The following is a 22,032-nucleotide window of genomic DNA, read 5'->3' as shown; positions in this document are numbered from 1 at the left end:
CTTATAGAACCTATTACACAGCCCGACCCGCGGTGTATGATAGGCGGATACTTATAGGACCTATTACACAGCCCGACCCGCAGTGTATGATAGGCGGATACTCATAGAACCTATTACACAGCCCGACCCGCGGCGTATGATAGATAGGCGGATACTTATAGAACCTATTACACAGCCCGACCCGCGGTGTATGATAGATAGGCGGGTACTTATAGAACCTATTACACAGCCCGACCCGCGGTGTATGATAGATAGGCGGATACTTATAGGACCTATTACACAGCCCGACCCGCGGTGTATGATAGATAGGCGGGTACTTATAGAACCTATTACACAGCCCGACCCGCGGTGTATGATAGATAGGCGGATACTCATAGAACCTATTACACAGCCCGACCCGCGGTGTATGATAGGCGGATACTTATAGAACCTATTACACAGCCCCCCCCCCCGCGGCGTATGATAGATAGGCGGATACTTATAGAACCTATTACACAGCCCGACCCGCGGTGTATGATAGATAGGCGGATACTTATAGAACCTATTACACAGCCCGACCCGCGGTGTATGATAGATAGGCGGATACTTATAGAACCTATTACACAGCCCGACCCGCGGTGTATGATAGATAGGCGGGTACTTATAGGACCTATTACACAGCCCGACCCGCGGTGTATGATAGATAGGCGGGTACTTATAGAACCTATTACACAGCCCGACCCGCAGCGTATGATAGATAGGCGGATACTTATAGGACCTATTACACAGCCCGACCCGCGGTGTATGATAGATAGGCGGATACTTATAGGACCTATTACACAGCCCGACCCGCGGTGTATAATAGATAGGCGGATACTTATAGAACCTATTACACAGCCCGACCCGCAGTGTATGATAGGCGGATACTCATAGAACCTATTACACAGCCCGACCCGCGGCGTATGATAGATAGGCGGATACTTATAGAACCTATTACACAGCCCGACCCGCGGCGTATGATAGATAGGCGGATACTTATAGAACCTATTACACAGCCCCCCCCCCCGCAGCGTATAATAGATAGGCGGATACTTATAGAACCTATTACACAGCCCGACCCGCGGCGTATGATAGATAGGCGGATACTTATAGAACCTATTACACAGCCCGACCCGCGGTGTATGATAGATAGGCGGGTACTTATAGAACCTATTACACAGCCCGACCCGCGGTGTATGATAGGCGGGTACTTATAGGACCTATTACACAGCCCGACCCGCGGTGTATGATAGATAGGCGGGTACTTATAGGACCTATTACACAGCCCGACCCGCGGTGTATGATAGATAGGCGGATACTTATAGAACCTATTACACAGCCCGACCCGCGGTGTATGATAGATAGGCGGATACTTATAGAACCTATTACACAGCCCGACCCGCAGTGTATGATAGATAGGCGGATACTTATAGGACCTATTACACAGCCCGACCCGCGGTGTATGATAGATAGGCGGATACTTATAGGACCTATTACACAGCCCGACCCGCGGTGAATGATAGATAGGCGGATACTTATAGGACCTATTACACAGCCCGACCCGCGGTTTATAATAGATAGGCGGATACTTATAGGACCTATTACACAGCCCGACCCGCGGTGTATGATAGATAGGCGGATACTTATAGGACCTATTACACAGCCCGACCCGCGGTGTATGATAGGCGGATACTTATAGAACCTATTACACAGCCCGACCCGCGGTGTATGATAGATAGGCGGGTACTTATAGAACCTATTACACAGCCCGACCCGCGGTGTATGATAGATAGGCGGATACTTATAGAACCTATTACACAGCCCGACCCGCGGTGTATGATAGATAGGCGGATACTTATAGAACCTATTACACAGCCCGACCCGCGGTGTATGATAGATAGGCGGATACTTATAGAACCTATTACACAGCCCGACCCGCGGCGTATGATAGATAGGCGGATACTTATAGAACCTATTACACAGCCCGACCCGCGGTGTATGATAGGCGGATACTTATAGAACCTATTACACAGCCCGACCCGCGGTGTATGATAGGCGGATACTTATAGGACCTATTACACAGCCCGACCCGCGGTGTATGATAGGCGGATACTTATAGAACCTATTACACAGCCCGACCCGCAGTGTATGATAGATAGGCGGGTACTTATAGGACCTATTACACAGCCCGACCCGCGGCGTATAATAGATAGGCGGGTACTTATAGAACCTATTACACAGCCCGACCCGCGGTGTATGATAGATAGGCGGATACTTATAGAACCTATTACACAGCCCGACCCGCGGTGTATGATAGATAGGCGGATACTTATAGAACCTATTACACAGCCCGACCCGCGGTGTATGATAGATAGGCGGATACTTATAGGACCTATTACACAGCCCGACCCGCGGTGTATGATAGATAGGCGGATACTTATAGGACCTATTACACAGCCCGACCCGCGGTGTATGATAGGCGGATACTTATAGAACCTATTACACAGCCCGACCCGCGGTGTATGATAGATAGGCGGATACTTATAGGACCTATTACACAGCCCGACCCGCGGTGTATGATAGGCGGATACTTATAGGACCTATTACACAGCCCGACCCGCGGTGTATGATAGATAGGCGGATACTTATAGAACCTATTACACAGCCCGACCCGCGGTGTATGATAGATAGGCGGATACTTATAGGACCTATTACACAGCCCGACCCGCGGTGTATGATAGGCGGATACTTATAGGACCTATTACACAGCCCGACCCGCGGTGTATGATAGATAGGCGGATACTCATAGAACCTATTACACAGCCCGACCCGCGGTGTATGATAGATAGGCGGATACTTATAGAACCTATTACACAGCCCGACCCGCGGTGTATGATAGATAGGCGGATACTCATAGAACCTATTACACAGCCCGACCCGCGGTGTATGATAGGCGGATACTCATAGAACCTATTACACAGCCCGACCCGCGGTGTATGATAGATAGGCGGATACTTATAGGACCTATTACACAGCCCGACCCGCGGTGTATGATAGATAGGCGGATACTTATAGAACCTATTACACAGCCCGACCCGCGGTGTATGATAGATAGGTTACAACCCCCCCACCTGATGTTTCTCTTTCACCCTGATCCCAGTAACATGAAGGATGTCATACGATGTCATATAGGGCAGCACTTGCCTGTCCTTGTCCTTCATCACTGCCCTCTGGCTCTGAGGAGTAACTGTCCTCATCTTCCTCCTCCTCCCAGTACGGCTCAGCATCTGGAAAACAAGACACAATAAGAAAAAAAACATTTTAATGCTTAGTAGTCTCTCCAGGTGCTGACCTAGCATGGATGTCCCAGCTCTCACTACCACTACCCCGGGGTATAGTGTGGCCTAGGCCATGTTACACCCCGGGGTATAGTGTGGCCTAGGCCATGTTACACCCCGGGGTATAGTTTGGCCTAGGCCATATTACACCCCCGGGGTATAGAGTGGCCTAGGCCATGTTACACCCCGGGGTATAGTGTGACCTAGGCCATGTTAAACCCCGGGGTATAGTGTGACCTAGGCCATGTTACACCCCGGGGTATAGTGTGGCCTAGGCCATGTTACACCCCGGGGTATAGTGTGACCTAGGCCATGTTAAACCCCGGGGTATAGTGTGACCTAGGCCATGTTACACCCCGGGGTATAGTGTGGCCTAGGCCATGTTACACCCCCGGGGTATAGTGTGGCCTAGGCCATGTTACACCCCGGGGTATAGTGTGGCCTAGGCCATGTTACACCCCCGGGGTATAGTGTGGCCTAGGCCATGTTACACCCCGGGGTATAGTGTGGCCTAGGCCATGTTACACCCCGGGGTATAGTGTGGCCTAGGCCATGTTACACCCCGGGGTATAGTGTGGCCTAGGCCATGTTACACCCCCGGGGTATAGTGTGGCCTAGGCCATGTTACACCCCCGGGGTATAGTGTGGCCTAGGCCATGTTACACCCCCGGGGTATAGTGTGGCCTAGGCCATGTTACACCCCCGGGGTATAGTGTGGCCTAGGCCATGTTACACCCCCGGGGTATAGTGTGGCCTAGGCCATGTTACACCCCCGGGGTATAGTGTGGCCTAGGCCATGTTACACCCCCGGGGTATAGTGTGGCCTAGGCCATGTTACACCCCCGGGGTATAGTGTGGCCTAGGCCATGTTACACCCCCGGGGTATAGTGTGGCCTAGGCCATGTTACACCCCCGGGGTATAGTGTGGCCTAGGCCATGTTACACCCCGGGTATACTCTGGCCTAGGCTATGTTACACCCCGGGGTATAGTGTGGCCTAGGCCATGTTACACCCCGGGGTATAGTGTGGCCTAGGCCATGTTACACCCCCGGGGTATAGTGTGGCCTAGGCCATGTTACACCCCCGGGGTATAGTGTGGCCTAGGCCATGTTACACCACGGGGTATAGTGTGACCTAGGCCATGTTACACCCCGGGGTATAGTGTGACCTAGGCCATGTTACACCCCGGGGTATAGTCTGGCCTAGGCCATGTTACACCCCGGGGTATAGTGTGGCCTAGGCCATGTTACACCCCGGGGTATAGTGTGGCCTAGGCCATGTTACACCCCGGGGTATAGTGTGGCCTAGGCCATGTTACACCCCGGGGTATAGTGTGGCCTAGGCTATGTTACACCCCGGGGTATAGTGTGGCCTAGGCTATGTTACACCCCGGGGTATAGTGTGGCCTAGGCTATGTTACACCCCGGGGTATAGTGTGGCCTAGGCTATGTTACACCCCGGGGTATAGTGTGGCCTAGGCTATGTTACACCCCGGGGTATAGTGTGGCCTAGGCTATGTTACACCCCGGGGTATAGTGTGGCCTAGGCTATGTTACACCCCGGGGTATAGTGTGGCCTAGGCTATGTTACACCCCGGGGTATAGTGTGGCCTAGGCTATGTTACACCCCGGGGTATAGTGTGGCCTAGGCTATGTTACACCCCGGGGTATAGTGTGGCCTAGGCTATGTTACACCCCGGGGTATAGTGTGGCCTAGGCTATGTTACACCCTGGGGTATAGACTGGCCTAGGCCCAACTATACCCAGGTATAATCTGGATGCGTGTTAATCTTGCCTGCTACACCAGCTCGGAGGGAATTCTTACCGAGGCCCTTGACTTTTGGCCGAGTCACTGTGGTGACCTCCTCATGGTCTATGGGTTGGCTGGACAGTGAGAAGATGCTGATTTCCGCCACTCGGATAGCCGGATCCTTACGGTTACTATGAAGATCAAGAACCTTCATTCCCTCAGTAGGACGCTGCATCACCTGAAAAATGGCCGACACATCTGATTTAATCTACGAGAACATACAGAGACCTTATAAGACACAATGATTGGGGGGCAAAGTAATAATGAGGAGTTCGGAGGGGGGCCATAAAGAGGAGGAGGGGTGGGGCAGTAATAAGGAGGAGGAGGGGTGGGGCAGTAATAAGGAGGAGGAGGGGTGGGGCAGTAATAAGGAGGGGTGGGGCAGTAATAAGGAGGAGGAGGAGGGGTGGGGCAGTAATAAGGAGGAGGAGGTGAGGTGTCCCACAGTTAAGTGCCCTAGGCACCTGTTGTAAAGTTCTTTCTTAAGTTCAGTGGTGATGAAGGTAGCATTCTATACTTTCACCACTAGGTGTCAGTGTTACTTTTAAGCCTTGTTATGTGAAGTGAGTTGAAGGGTTACTGTTGGTATTGTACCTGCTGTCTCATCCTCTACCTATCCCTGCTCTCTACACACACACACACCTACCTACACACACACCTACCTACACACACACACCTACCTACACATACACACCTACCTACACACACACACACACCTACCTACACACACACACACACACACCTACACACACACACACACCTACCTACAAACACACACACACCTACCTACACACACACCTACCTACCTACACACACACCTACCTACACACACACCTACCTACACACACACCTACCTACACACACCTACCTACACACACACCTACCTACACACACACCTACCTACACACACACCTACCTACACACACACACCTACCTACACATACACACCTACCTACACACACACACACACACCTACCTACACACATACACCTACCTACCTACACACATACACCTACCTACCTACACACACACACACCTGGGACAGTAGCCAAATAGCCCCATGTGGGAGGGAGACAGTTCAGTCTAGATAGTGTGTTTAGTGAGTTAAAGGGGTATTCCCCCCAAAATCTTTTTGACACTATGTAAAACCCCTTCACAGCTTCACATATTGGCTAATACAGGTTATTATGTGTCCTGTGTCTCTTTCTGTCAGCATTCACAGCCCGTGCTGATCAGTTTCCTTCTCCCTCGTCCCCAGCAGCTCTCCCCCCTCCCCCCCCCCCCATGCTGATAACGTTCTCCCTCACGGTGTGTGTAGCCCGCTCTGGGCAGCTCTCCCCCTCCCCTCTCCCCTCCCCCCCATGCTGATAACGTTCTCCCTCACGGTGTGACCCGCTCTGGGCAGCTCTCCCCCCCTCCCCCTCCCGATAACGTTCTCCCTCACGGTGTGACCCGCTCTGGGCAGCTCTCCCCCTCCCCTCTCCCCCCCTCCCCCTCCCGATAACGTTCTCCCTCACGGTGTGACCCGCTCTGGGCAGCTCTCCCCGGACTGTGACGGGACTGCAGGAGACCAGAATGACACAGTGAGAAGCATGGGTCGGGGAGGAGGTGGTTGCTATCATGGACAAGCTACACAGCCCAGACAGTGATCCTGCAGCAGGACTGGGAAGGGTGTCCGCTGTAAGAGAGTCCTGACCAGGCACTGCTGCACATTAGTCTCCCTCTCTGACTGCTCCATGGCAATGACACCGAGCCCCCCTTCCCTCATCCAATGTAGAAATAAGGAGCACCAGGGAAGGAAAGAAAGCTAAGGGAGAAGAACTGCATGATGGGAAATGTATTTTCCTGGCCGGCGCCATCTTGGACATAAACAGGTGTTTTAGAAAAACTTTTGAACCAGGAACGTCAGCAGCTAGAAAGATGGGAGACGGCTCAAAATACTCAGGGAGACTTGGTAAGTGAGACCAGCTAGGTTTGGGAGCATTTCATTTTTTAGCGCTTGGGGGGAATACCCCTTTAAGTCTAAGACATGTGTATAAGCAACCAGAGACACTCAGTTCTTCTAGTCTATCTACTATAGCTACTATGCAGTGCCAGACACTACAAAGGGAGAAATGTCGGGGATAAACCCAGTGCACACAGAGAACCACTCTACAAAGTGCAGGGCAGTACAACACAAAAGGAACTAGTCTGGATAGAACAAAGCTACCAGAAGAGCTACGTATCCTTTCTTGCAGTGCAAGTAAACTCGGGAAGTCTTGGTCACTTAGCTTCACCCAGGTAAGCACGGCTGGGGCTTGTATCACCCTAGTAGTAGGAGTAGCCTGACATTGTAGGGCAGAAGGTGGTCAGACATCAATCTATACACGGGTACAAGTATCCCTCACTCTCAAGTATTTCTCTAAAGTTCCGGGAGAGCACAGAACTACATTGGATTGGGACTCCCTTTACAAACTCTTCTCTTCTACACTGCTTTACTCTATTCTAAACTCTCTAAGCACTGCTACATCTACCTCTAATATATTCTGCTCCTCCAAGTATCTGCAGCACAGACCCAGTTAAGCACTAACTCCGCCTGTACAAAGATTCATCTATTTCTGTAACAGTGTCCTGTATTATCCAGAGTAAGTAAATCTGTTCTATCACTGGGACTCCGTCATCCTTTCCTCCGCACCGGCACCTATTCACACAGCACCTTGGGTCATTTTTACCCTTTCTGTGGGTGGCAGTAGCGACAGTCCAGGTGGGTCAGTTGCCACTCAGGACTACTGTGACAACATCCAAAGCGACCCATTACAGCCCGGCAGGTCACCGACCATTTGGGGAACAGTACAGACCGGCCAAACTAAAAGCAGGTACCAGCATCACACACTATCATCACTGGCCGAGTACTACTACCAACAAGACAGTGAGGAGGGGGTGGGGCAGTAATGAGCAGGGGCAGACAGTGAGGAGGGGGTGGGGCAGTAATGAGCAGGGGCAGACAGTGAGGAGGGGGTGGGGCAGTAATGAGCAGGGGCAGACAGTGAGGAGGGGGTGGGGCAGTAATGAGCAGGGGAAGACAGTGAGGAAGGGGGTGGGGCAGTAATGAGCAGGGGAAGACAGTGAGGAGGGGGTGGGGCAGTAATGAGCAGGGGCAGACAGTGAGGAGGGGGTGGGGCAGTAATGAGCAGGGGAAGACAGTGAGGAGGGGGTGGGGCAGTAATGAGCAGGGGCAGACAGTGAGGAGGGGGTGGGGCAGTAATGAGCAGGGGGAGACAGTGAGGAGGGGGTGGGGCAGTAATGAGGAGGGGGTGGGGCAGTAATGAGCAGGGGCAGACAGTGAGGAGGGGGTGGGGCAGTAATGAGCAGGGGAAGACAGTGAGGAGAGGGTGGGGCAGTAATGAGCAGGGGCAGACAGTGAGGAGGGGGTGGGGCAGTAATGAGCAGGGGCAGACAGTGAGGAGGGGGTGGGGCAGTAATGAGCAGGGGCAGACAGTGAGGAAGGGGTGGGGCAGTAATGAGCAGGGGCAGACAGTGAGGAGGGGGTGGGGCAGTAATGAGCAGGGGCAGACAGTGAGGAGGGGGTGGGGCAGTAATGAGGAGGGGGAAGGGCATCACCTCTGCCATGTTAATGACCCCAATAGCCAGAGACTTGTAGCCCAGGATGGTGCGGTTCTTGTATCGCTTGCGGCGCTGTAACATGATCTGCAAGTTGTTGGCGTCTCTCTTCAGGAAATGCGGATACTGAAAGGAAATACAAAATGGAGTACAGGGTAAATCCCGCACCACCCTACACATTGTACAACCTCCTCTCACATATCTATAGATGACCGGGCACACGTGTAGATGATAATGGAGTGTCTATAGATGACAGGGCACACGTGTAGATGATGGAGTGTCTATAGATGACGGGACACACGTGTAGATGATGGAGTGTCTATAGATGACGGGACACACGTGTAGATGATGATGATGGAGTGTCTATAGATGACGGGCACACGTGTAGATGATAATGGAGTGTCTATAGATGACGGGGCACACGTGTAGATGATGGAGTGTCTATAGATGACCGGGCACACGTGTAGATGATAATGGAGTGTCTATAGATGACGGGGAACACATGTAGATGATAATGGAGTGTCTATAGATGACCGGGAACACGTGTAGATGATAATGGAGTGTCTATAGATGACGGGGCACGCGTGTAGATGATGGAGTGTGTCTATAGATGACAGGGCACACGTGTAGATGATGATGGAGTGTCTATAGATGACGGGGCACACGTGTAGATGATGATGATGGAGTGTCTATAGATGACGGGACACACGTGTAGATGATGGAGTGTCTATAGATGACCGGGCACACGTGTAGATGATGATGAAGTGTCTATAGATGACGGGACACACGTGTAGATGATGGAGTGTCTATAGATGACGGGACACACGTGTAGATGATAATGGAGTGTCTATAGATGACCGGGCACACGTGTAGATGATGGAGTGTCTATAGATGACCGGGCACACGTGTAGATGATAATGGAGTGTCTATAGATGACCGGGCACACGTGTAGATGATAATGGAGTGTCTATAGATGACGGGGAACACATGTAGATGATAATGGAGTGTCTATAGATGACCGGGAACACGTGTAGATGATGGAGTGTCTATAGATGACCGGGCACACGTGTAGATGATAATGGAGTGTCTATAGATGACGGGGAACACATGTAGATGATAATGGAGTGTCTATAGATGACAGGGCACACGTGTAGATGATGGAGTGTCTATAGATGACAGGGCACACGTGTAGATGATGATGGAGTGTCTATAGATGACCGGGCACACGTGTAGATGATAATGGAGTGTCTATAGATGACGGGGAACACATGTAGATGATAATGGAGTGTCTATAGATGACCGGGAACACGTGTAGATGATGGAGTGTCTATAGATGACCGGGCACACGTGTAGATGATAATGGAGTGTCTATAGATGACGGGGCACACGTGTAGATGATGATTGAGTGTGTCTATAGATGACGGGACACACGTGTAGATGATTGAGTGTGTCTATAGATGACGGGGCACACGTGTAGATGATGATGATGGAGTGTCTATAGATGACCGGGCACACGTGTAGATGATGATGAAGTGTCTATAGATGACGGGACACACGTGTAGCTGATGATGGAGTGTCTATAGATGACAGGACACACGTGTAGATGATGATGAAGTGTCTATAGATGACGGGACACACGTGTAGATGATGTAGTGTGTCTATAGATAACGGGACACACGTGTAGATGATGATGATGGAGTGTCTATAGATGACGGGCACACGTGTAGATGATGGAGTGTGTCTATAGATGACGGGCACACGTGTAGATGATAATGGAGTGTCTATAGATAACGGGACACACGTGTAGATGATGGAGTGTCTATAGATGACGGGGCACACGTGTAGATGATAATGGAGTGTCTATAGATGACCGGACACACGTGTAGATGATAATGGAGTGTCTATAGATGACCGGACACACGTGTAGATGATAATGGAGTGTCTATAGATGACCGGACACACGTGTAGATGATAATGGAGTGTCTATAGATGACGGGGCACACGTGTAGATGATGATGATGGAGTGTCTATAGATAACGGGACACACGTGTAGATGATGATGGAGTGTCTATAGATGACAGGGCACACGTGTAGATGATAATGGAGTGTCTATAGATGACAGGGCACACGTGTAGATGATGATGATGGAGTGTCTATAGATGACGGGGCACACGTGTAGATGATGATGATGGAGTGTGTCTATAGATGACGGGGCACACGTCTAGATGATAATGGAGTGTCTATAGATGACGGGACACACGTGTAGATGATGATGGAGGGTCTATAGATGACGGGGCACACGTGTAGATGATGGAGTGTCTATAGATGACCAGGCACACGTGTAGATGATGATGATGATGGAGTGTCTATAGATGACCGGACACACGTGTAGATGATGATGAAGTGTCTATAGATGACGGGACACACGTGTAGATGATGGAGTGTGTCTATAGATGACGGGGCACACGTGTAGATGATGACTGAGTGTCTATAGATGACTGGGCACACGTGTAGATGATGGAGTGTGTCTATAGATGACGGGGCACACGTGTAGATGATGATGGAGTGTCTATAGATGACCAGGCACACGTGTAGATGATGATGGAGTGTCTATAGATGACGGGACACACGTGTAGATGATAATGGAGTGTCTATAGATGACCGGGCACACGTGTAGATGATGGAGTGTGTCTATAGATGACAGGGCACACGTGTAGATGATAATGATGGAGTGTGTCTATAGATGACCGGGCACACGTGTAGATGATGGAGTGTCTATAGATGACAGGGCACACGTGTAGATGATAATGGAGTGTCTATAGATGACGGGGCACACGTGTAGATGATGACTGAGTGTCTATAGATGACTGGGCACACATGTAGATGATGGAGTGTCTATAGATGACCGGGCACACGTGTAGATGATGATAATGGAGTGTCTATAGATGACGGGGCACACGTGTAGATGATGGAGTGTCTATAGATGACGGGGAACACGTGTAGATGATGGAGTGTCTATAGATGACCGGGCACACGTGTAGATGATGATGATGAAGTGTCTATAGATGACAGGGCACACGTGTAGCTGATGATGGAGTGTCTATAGATGACCGGGCACACGTGTAGATGATGATAATGGAGTGTCTATAGATGACCGGGCACACGTGTAGATGATGGAGTGTCTATAGATGACGGGACACACGTGTAGATGATGATAATGGAGTGTCTATAGATGACCGGGCACACGTGTAGATGATGGAGTGTCTATAGATGACCGGGCACACGTGTAGATGATGATGATGAAGTGTCTATAGATGACGGGGCACACTTGTAGATGATGGAGTGTCTATAGATGACGGGACACACGTGTAGATGATGGAGTGTCTATAGATGACCGGGCACACGTGTAGATGATGATGGAGTGTCTATAGATGACGGGACACACGTGTAGCTGATGATGGAGTGTCTATAGATGACCGGGCACACGTGTAGATGATGGAGTGTCTATAGATGACGGGACACACGTGTAGATGATTGAGTGTGTCTATAGATGACGGGGCACACGTGTAGATGATGATGATGGAGGGTCTATAGATGACGGGGCACACGTGTAGATGATGGAGTGTCTATAGATGACGGGACACACGTGTAGATGATGATGATGGAGTGTCTATAGATGACGGGGCACACGTGTAGATGATGATGATGGAGTGTGTCTATAGATGACGGGGCACATGTGTAGATGATAATGGAGTGTCTATAGATGACGGGACACACGTGTAGATGATGGAGTGTCTATAGATGACCGGGCACACGTGTAGATGATGACTGAGTGTCTATAGATGACGGGGCACACGTGTAGATGATGGAGTGTGTCTATAGATGACCGGGCACACGTGTAGATGATGGAGTGTCTATAGATGATGGGGCACACGTGTAGATGATAATGGAGTGTCTATAGATGACGGGGCACACGTGAAGATGATAATGGAGTGTCTATAGATGACGGGACACACGTGTAGATGATGGAGTGTCTATAGATGACCGGGCACACGTGTAGATGATGATGATGGAGTGTCTAAAGATGACGGGGCACACGTGTAGCTGATGATGGAGTGTCTATAGATGACGGGACACACGTGTAGTTGATGATGGAGTGTCTATAGATGACAGGACACACGTGTAGATGATGATGATGGAGTGTCTATAGATGACCGGGCACACGTGTAGATGATGATGATGGAGTGTCTATAGATGATGGGGCACACGTGTAGATGATGATAATGGAGTGTCTATAGATGACCGGGCACACGTGTAGATGATGGAGTGTCTATAGATGACGGGACACACGTGTAGATGATGATGATGGAGTGTCTATAGATGACGGGGCACACGTGTAGATGATGGAGTGTGTCTATAGATGACGGGACACACGTGTAGATGATGGAGTGTCTATAGATGACAGGACACACGTGTAGATGATGATGATGGAGTGTCTATAGATGACGGGGCACACGTGTAGATGATGATGGAGTGTCTATAGATGTCCGGACACACGTGTAGATGATGATAATGGAGTGTGTCTATAGATGACGGGGCACACGTGTAGATGATGGAGTGTGTCTATAGATGATGGGGCACACGTGTAGATGATGATGGAGTGTCTATAGATGATGGGGCACACGTGTAGATGATGATGGAGTGTCTATAGATGACGGGACACACGTGTAGATGATGGAGTGTCTATAGATGACCGGGCACACGTGTAGATGATGGAGTGTCTATAGATGACGGGGCACACGTGTAGATGATGGAGTGTCTATAGATGACGGGGCACACGTGTAGATGATGGAGTGTCTATAGATGACGGGGCACACGTGTAGATGATGGAGTGTCTATAGATGACAGGGCACACGTGTAGATGATGATGGAGTGTCTATAGATGACCAGGCACACGTGTAGATGATGATGGAGTGTCTATAGATGATGGGGCACACGTGTAGATGATGATGGAGTGTCTATAGATGACAGGGCACACGTGTAGATGATGATGGAGTGTCTATAGATGACAGGGCACACGTGTAGATGATGGAGTGTCTATAGATGATGGGGCACACGTGTAGATGATGGAGTGTCTATAGATGACGGGGCACACGTGTAGATGATGGAGTGTGTCTATAGATGATGGGGCACACGTGTAGATGATGATGGAGTGTCTATAGATGATGGGGCACACGTGTAGATGATGATGGAGTGTCTATAGATGACGGGACACACGTGTAGATGATGGAGTGTCTATAGATGACCGGGCACACGTGTAGATGATGGAGTGTCTATAGATGACGGGGCACACGTGTAGATGATGGAGTGTCTATAGATGACGGGGCACACGTGTAGATGATGGAGTGTCTATAGATGACGGGGCACACGTGTAGATGATGGAGTGTCTATAGATGACAGGGCACACGTGTAGATGATGATGGAGTGTCTATAGATGACCAGGCACACGTGTAGATGATGATGGAGTGTCTATAGATGATGGGGCACACGTGTAGATGATGATGGAGTGTCTATAGATGACAGGGCACACGTGTAGATGATGGAGTGTCTATAGATGATGGGGCACACGTGTAGATGATGGAGTGTCTATAGATGACAGGGCACACGTGTAGATGATGGAGTGTCTATAGATGACGGGGCACACGTGTAGATGATGATGGAGTGTCTATAGATGACGGGGCACACGTGTAGATGATGATGGAGTGTCTATAGATGACCGGGCACACGTGTAGATGATGATGGAGTGTCTATAGATGACTGGGCACACGTGTAGATGATGGAGTGTGTCTATAGATGATGGGGCACACGTGTAGATGATGGAGTGTCTATAGATGACGGGGCACACCTGTAGATGATGGAGTGTCTATAGATGACAGGGCACATGTGTAGATGATGATGGAGTGTGTCTATAGATGACGGGGCACACGTGTAGATGATGGAGTGTCTATAGATGACGGGGCACACGTGTAGATGATGGAGTGTGTCTATAGATGATGGGGCACACGTGTAGATGATGGAGTGTCTATAGATGACAGGGCACACGTGTAGATGATGGAGTGTGTCTATAGATGATGGGGCACACGTGTAGATGATGGAGTGTCTATAGATGACGGGGCACGTGGTCTGTTCTGATTCCTGAATTGCTATGGTACCATCTAGAGCAGTGCTTCTCAAACTGTGAGGCGGGCGTCACCAGTGAGGCGCCCCCTAGTTGTTGGTGAGGACTAGCTGAGGAGCCAGTTTTCAAAAAAGTAATTATGATCTTCACAGTCCTTTTGCTGTTTGCAAAAATCTCAATTTTAGCAACATTATTAATTTATTTTGTACTTGCTTTATTAGTATCTAGAGTATTGGAGACGGGTGAAAGGCGGCCCTAGCATTATTTTCAGCTTTTAAATGGACTTTCACCACATGTAGTGAGGCCCAGGCGCCCTCTTGGTCAGTCTGGTGAGGCCCAGGCGCCCTCTTGGTCAGTCTGGTGAGGCCCAGGCGCCCTCTTGGTCAGTCTGGTGAGGCCCAGGCATCCTCTTGGTCAGTCTGGTGAGGCCCAGGCGCCCTCTTGGTCAGTCTGGTGAGGCCCAGGCATCCTCTTGGTCAGTGTGGTGAGGCCCAGGCGCCCTCTTGGTCAGTCTGGGGAGGCCCCAGCATCCTCTTGGTCAGTCTGGTGAGGCCCAGGCATCCTCTTGGTCAGTCTGGTGAGGCCCCGGTATCCTCTTGGTCAGTCTGGTGAGGCCCAGGCATCCTCTTGGTCAGTCTGGTGAGGCCCAGGAATCCTCTTGGTCAGTCTGGTGAGGCCCAGGCGCCCTCTTGGTCAGTCTGGTGAGGCCCAGGCGCCCTCTTGGTCAGTCTGGTGAGGCCCAGGCATTGCCTTGGACTGTTGGGTGAGGCTCCAGTAGAAAAAGTTTGAGAAGCGCTGATCTACCGGATATAATAACAAATCTCACCTGCAGGGAGAAGGTGAGCTCCAGCTCTGTCTCCATCACCCCACATGGAGGAAGGTGGTACTCATTGGAACGCAGAACTCTCTTAGACCCCTGGATGAAAGAAGAAAGTAGTACATCACTATAATGATTTATTCTAATACACTGACCGCTGTCACGTATCAGAGCAGTATAACACACCGATGTCCGTCCCGTATCCGAGCAGTATAACACACCGATGTCCGTCCCGTATCCGAGCAGTATAACACACCGATGTCCGTCCCGTATCTGAGCAGTATAACACACCGATGTCCGTCCCGTATCTGAGCAGTATAACACACCGATGTCCGTCCCGTATCCGAGCAGTATAACACACCGATGTCCGTCCCGTATCAGAGCAGTATAACACACCGATGTCCGTCCCGTATCCGAGCAGTATAACACACCGATGTCCGTCCCGTATCCGAGCAGTATAACACACCCATGTCCGTCCCGTATCCGAGCAGTATAACACACCCATGTCCGTCCCGTATCAGAGCAGTATAACACACCGATGTCCGTCCCGTATCAGAGCAGTATAACACACCGATGTCCGTCCCGTATCCGAGCAGTATAACACACCGATGTCCGTCCCGTATCCGAGCAGTATAACACACCGATGTCCGTCCCGTATCCGAGCAGTATAACACACCGATGTCCGTCCCGTATGCGAGCAGTATAACACACCGATGTCCGTCCCGTATCCGAGCAGTATAACACACCGATGTCCGTCCCGTATCCGAGCAGTATAACACACCCATGTCCGTCCCGTATCCGAGCAGTATAACACACCGATGTCCGTCCCGTATCAGAGCAGTATAACACACCGATGTCCGTCCCGTATCAGAGCAGTATAACACACCGATGTCCGTCCCGTATCAGAGCAGTATAACACACCGATGTCCGTCCCGTATCCGAGCAGTATAACACACCGATGTCCGTCCCGTATCCGAGCAGTATAACACACCGATGTCCGTCCCGTATCTGAGCAGTATAACACACCGATGTCCGTCCCGTATCCGAGCAGTATAACACACCGATGTCCGTCCCGTATCCGAGCAGTATAACACACCGATGTCCGTCCCGTATCCGAGCAGTATAACACACCGATGTCCGTCCCGTATCCGAGCAGTATAACACACCGATGTCCGTCCCGTATCCGAGCAGTATAACACACCGATGTCCGTCCCGTATCCGAGCAGTATAGCACACCGATGTCCGTCCCGTATCCGAGCAGTATAACACACCGATGTCCGTCCCGTATCCGAGCAGTATAACACACCGATGTCCGTCCCGTATCAGAGCAGTATAACACACCGATGTCCGTCCCGTATCAGAGCAGTATAACACACCGATGTCAGTCCCGTATCCGAGCAGTATAACACACCGATGTCCGTCCCGTATCCGAGCAGTATAACACACCGATGTCCGTCCCGTATCCGAGCAGTATAACACACCGATGTCCGTCCCGTATCCGAGCAGTATAACACACCGATGTCCGTCCCGTATCCGAGCAGTATAACACACCGATGTCCGTCCCGTATCAGAGCAGTATAACACACCGATGTCCGTCATGAGCCAGGAGCCGCGATCTCTGCAAGCTAACTTTTATATTGCTATCTGTAAGCGAGTTTTGGAGCGTGTGAGTTTGATCTGAAGTTTGGGACTTTAATATTCAGGGAAGGAGTGTGTAATATACCTGGTACTGAGTTTATATCTAACAAATCCCTGTACACATATAGTATATAGCAAGCAGGGGCGTAGCTAATGTCTCCTGGGCCCTGGTGCAAGAGGTCAACTTGGGCCCCTCCTCCTCGACCAAGCGATGCTATTGGTATATCACAAAACCGATATTACCAATATATAACTGATATTACCAATAATACCAGTATATAGGAAATATTATCACCATATTACAGCCATACTGTTACTGACCAAATCCTGTCCAATACTGACCAATATTACCAGTATACAAGGGGCAAATATTACCACCACAACCATCACCACCATATTGTTACTGACCAAATCCACTATACGAAATCCAATACAACACAGTACCAGATTACAAGCAACAAATACCACCACATACTGACTAATACCACCACATACTGACTAACACCGCCACATACTGACTAACACCGCCACATACTGACTAACACCGCCACATACTGACTAACACCACCACATACTAACACCGCCACATACTGACTAACACCGCCACATACTGACTAACACCACCACATACTGACTAACACCACCACATACTGACTAACACCACCACATACTAACACCGCCACATACTGACTAACACCGCCACATACTAACACCACCACATACTGACTAATACCACCACATACTAACACCACCACTGCTACTGAATAATCCACTGTACACAGATCACTATCACCTCATCCAGTCATATAGAGGTGGCAGCAGCTCTACACAGGCTCTATACACCATATACATTACAGTGCAGTTACATCAGGTGACTTACAGGGGGCGTCTTTTCTGATCAGAGTTCTTCCCTTTTCATTTTCTTCTTCTCCATCCACCCCAAGCCACAAATCCACAGAATCTGCCAGACAGACATATTAGGCTCCACACTCTGTCACTATCCTCATCTCTATACTAACTGCACATCTGTATTGGCCCCTTTATGCCCTCATCTGGTTGGTAAGCGGACTCTATGTGACCCCCTTATAGTACAGATGTAGCCAGGCTTAGGGCCCTATTTCACAGTAACGATAATCGGCCGGATCGGCCCCATTTGGCCCGATTCGGCCGATTATCGTTCGGTGAAATAGAGAGAACGATCAGCCGATGATCGTGTCATCGGCTGATCGTTCATTTAGGGCCAGACCTAAAATCATCTTTCCCCCACCGCGCATTGCTACGGTTGAATAGCGGTACACGGCGGGCGACCGACGATTTGAAGCAGCAGCAGCAGCAGCATACATTACCTGTCAGGTCTTCTTCTCCGCGCTGTCTTTCTCCCCGGGTCCCGTGCGCTCTATCTTCCGAATGGCCAGTCAGCTGATGGAGTGCTCAGCCAATCACAGGCCGGGACTGCCGCGGCCTGTGATTGGCTGAGTGTGGCCTGTCAGCTGACCGGCCATTCTGAAGATAGAGCGCGCGGGACCCTGGGATGAAGACAGCGCGGAGAAGAAGACCTGACAGGTAATGTATGATGCTGCAAGGACATCGGTAACGATCTCCCTGCAGCCCTCACTCAACGATCATCGGGCCGTGGAATAGGCCCAGTAAACGAGCGGCGATCTAGCAGATCGCCGCTCGTTTACATCGTTGATCGGGCCCTCCTCAGCCCATGGAATACGACCCTTACCATGAGTAGTAGCCAGGGTTAACTTGATCCCTGATGCAACAATTGTGTCAGGGAGCTGTGTTAAGTGAATTAGAAAGTTGAGTTAAATGCGTTACTGTGATCAAGTTAACCCTGGCTACAACTCATGGTAAGCCTGGCTACATCTGTACATACCCCCCTCTGTGTAGACCACTATAGTACATGCATCCCTCTGTGCATGCTCTATTGTATACGCCCCCCCCCCGTGTAGTCCCCCTTATAGATAGCCCCCAATGTTATCCCCCTTATAGATGGCCCCCCATGTATCCCCCTTATAGATAGCCCCCCCCATGTATCCCCCTTATAGATAGCCCCCCCATGTATCCCCCTTATAGATAGCCCCCCCATGTATCCCCCTTATAGATAGCCCCCCCATGTATCCCCCTTATAGATGTCCCCCCATGTATCCCCCTTACAGATGCCCCCCATGTATCCCCCTTATAGATAGCCCCCCCCATGTATCCCCCTTATAGATGCCCCCTGTTATCCCTCTTATAGATGGCCCCCAATGTTATCCCCCTTATAGATGTCCCTTCTGTTATCCCCCTTATAGATGTCCCCCCATGTATCCCCCTTACAGATGCCCCCCATGTATCCCCCTTATAGATGTCCCTCCTGTTATCCCCCTTATAGATGTCCCTCCTGTTATCCCCCTTATAGATGGCCCCCCCATGTATCCCCCATATAGATGCCCCTCCATGTTATCCCTCTTATAGATGCCCCCCATGTATCCCCCTTATAGATGCCCCCCCCATATTATCCCCTGTATACATGGCCCCCATGTATCCCCCTTATAGATGTCCCTCCTGTTATCCCCCTTATAGATGTCCCTCCTGTTATCCCCCTTATAGATGTCCCTCCTGTTATCCCCCTTATAGATGTCCCTCCTGTTATCCCCCTTATAGATGGCCCCCCATGTATCCCCCTTATAGATAGCCCCCCATGTATCCCCCTTATAGATAGCCCCCCCATGTATCCCCCTTATAGATAGCCCCCCCATGTATCCCCCCTTATAGATAGCCCCCCCATGTATCCCCCTTATAGATGTCCCCCCATGTATCCCCTTTACAGATGCCCCCCATGTATCCCCCTTATAGATAGCCCCCCCATGTATCCCCCTTATAGATGCCCCTGTTATCCCTCTTATAGATGGCCCCCAATGTTATCCCCCTTATAGATGTCCCTTCTGTTATCCCCCTTATAGATGTCCCCCCATGTATCCACCTTACAGATGCCCCCCATGTATCCCCCTTATAGATGTCCCTCCTGTTATCCCCCTTATAGATGTCCCTCCTGTTATCCCCCTTATAGATGCCCCCCATGTATCCCCCTTATAGATGCCCCCCCCATATTATCCCCTGTATACATGGCCCCCATGTATCCCCCTTATAGATGTCCCTCCTGTTATCCCCCTTATAGATGGCCCCCCCATGTATCCCCCATATAGATGCCCCTCCATGTTATCCCTCTTATAGATGCCCCCCATGTATCCCCTTATAGATGCCCCCCCCATATTATCCCCTGTATACATGGCCCCCATGTATCCCCCTTATAGATGTCCCTCCTGTTATCCCCCTTATAGATGGCCCCCCCATGTATCCCCCATATAGATGCCCCTCCATGTTATCCCTCTTATAGATGCCCCCCATGTATCCCCCTTATAGATGCCCCCCGCATATTATCCCCTGTATACATGGCCCCCATGTATCCCCCTTATAGATGTCCCTCCTGTTATCCCCCTTATAGATGTCCCTCCTGTTATCCCCCTTATAGATGTCCCTCCTGTTATCCCCCTTATAGATGGCCCCCCATGTATCCCCCTTATAGATGCCACTCCATGTTATCCCCCTTATAGATGCCCCCATGTACCCCTCTTTTGTTGCCCCCCATGTTATCCCCCCAGTCTGTGCAAAGCCGATAAGGAAAAAAAAAAAAAAAAGACTCACCTGCAACTCGCTCCCTTGCTGTCTGTCTCTTCTCCTGCAGGTTCTGGTGTACTTGGGATACATTACTATAGCCTGTACACACACAGGTGGATGGTCAGGGGAGTGAGCCATCTGGGTGAACCTCTCAGTCCCTTCCAGCACAGGAGCAGCGATCTCTGCAGGTAAGTGCCTTTATATTCAGATCTGTCAGAAAGCTTTTGTCTCAAGTGTTTGTTGTTAGTTTTTTATTTATACTTTATGTCCCCATAAAAATGAGCACCATGTGTGACAATGCGGTTCAATGTACATCCTGTGCGATGTATGCAATCTATGATCAACCGATTGAGGGTATATACCATTGTGGGAGATGTATGGGGGGTGAGGGTATATACCATTGTGGGAGATGTGTGGGGGGGGAGGTATATACCATTGTGGGAGGTGTATGGGTGGGGAGGTATATACCATTGTGGGAGATGTATGGGGGGGAGGTATATACCATTGTGGGAGATGTATGGGGGGGGGGGGGAGGGTATATACCATTGTGGGAGATGTATGGGGGGGGAGGTGTATACCATTGTGGGAGATGTATGGGGGGGGGAGGGTATATACCATTGTGGGAGATGTATGGGGGGGAGGGTATATACCATTGTGGGAGATGTATGGGGGGGGAGGTATATATCATTGTGGGAGATGTATGGGGGGAGGTGTATACCATTGTGGGAGATGTATGGGGGGGAGGTATATACCATTGTGGGAGATGTATGGGGGGGAGGTATATACCATTGTGGGAGATGTATGGGGGGGGAGGTATATACCATTGTGGGAGATGTATGGGGGGGAGGTATATACCATTGTGGGAGATGTATGGGGGGGGAGGTATATACCATTGTGGGAGATGTATGAGGGGGGGAGGTATATACCATTGTGGGAGATGTATGGAGGGGGAGGTATATACCATTGTG

The 22,032-nt window shown here is 50.4% G+C and overlaps 1 protein-coding gene across 2 annotated transcripts in view; it reads right to left on the bottom strand.

The window, feature by feature from the left end:
• The window catches only part of LOC138774108 (phosphofurin acidic cluster sorting protein 2-like), a 234,028-nt gene that overhangs the window by 162,493 nt on the left and 49,503 nt on the right, over nucleotides 1–22,032 (bottom strand). For both annotated transcript variants that reach the window (XM_069954692.1, XM_069954693.1), the window contains exons 4-7: nucleotides 15,770–15,859; nucleotides 8,766–8,891; nucleotides 5,181–5,343; nucleotides 3,223–3,305 (exon numbers count right to left, since the gene is read on the bottom strand). In XM_069954692.1, coding sequence (XP_069810793.1) covers nucleotides 3,223–3,305; nucleotides 5,181–5,343; nucleotides 8,766–8,891; nucleotides 15,770–15,859 — 462 coding nt within the window. The remainder of the gene's footprint in view (nucleotides 1–3,222; nucleotides 3,306–5,180; nucleotides 5,344–8,765; nucleotides 8,892–15,769; nucleotides 15,860–22,032) is intronic.

This window comes from Dendropsophus ebraccatus, chromosome 15, assembly GCF_027789765.1.
Source record: "Dendropsophus ebraccatus isolate aDenEbr1 chromosome 15, aDenEbr1.pat, whole genome shotgun sequence".
NCBI lineage: Eukaryota > Metazoa > Chordata > Amphibia > Anura > Hylidae > Dendropsophus > Dendropsophus ebraccatus.
Note: the sequence above shows the minus strand (reverse complement) of the source record. Positions and strands in the feature narration are given on the sequence as shown.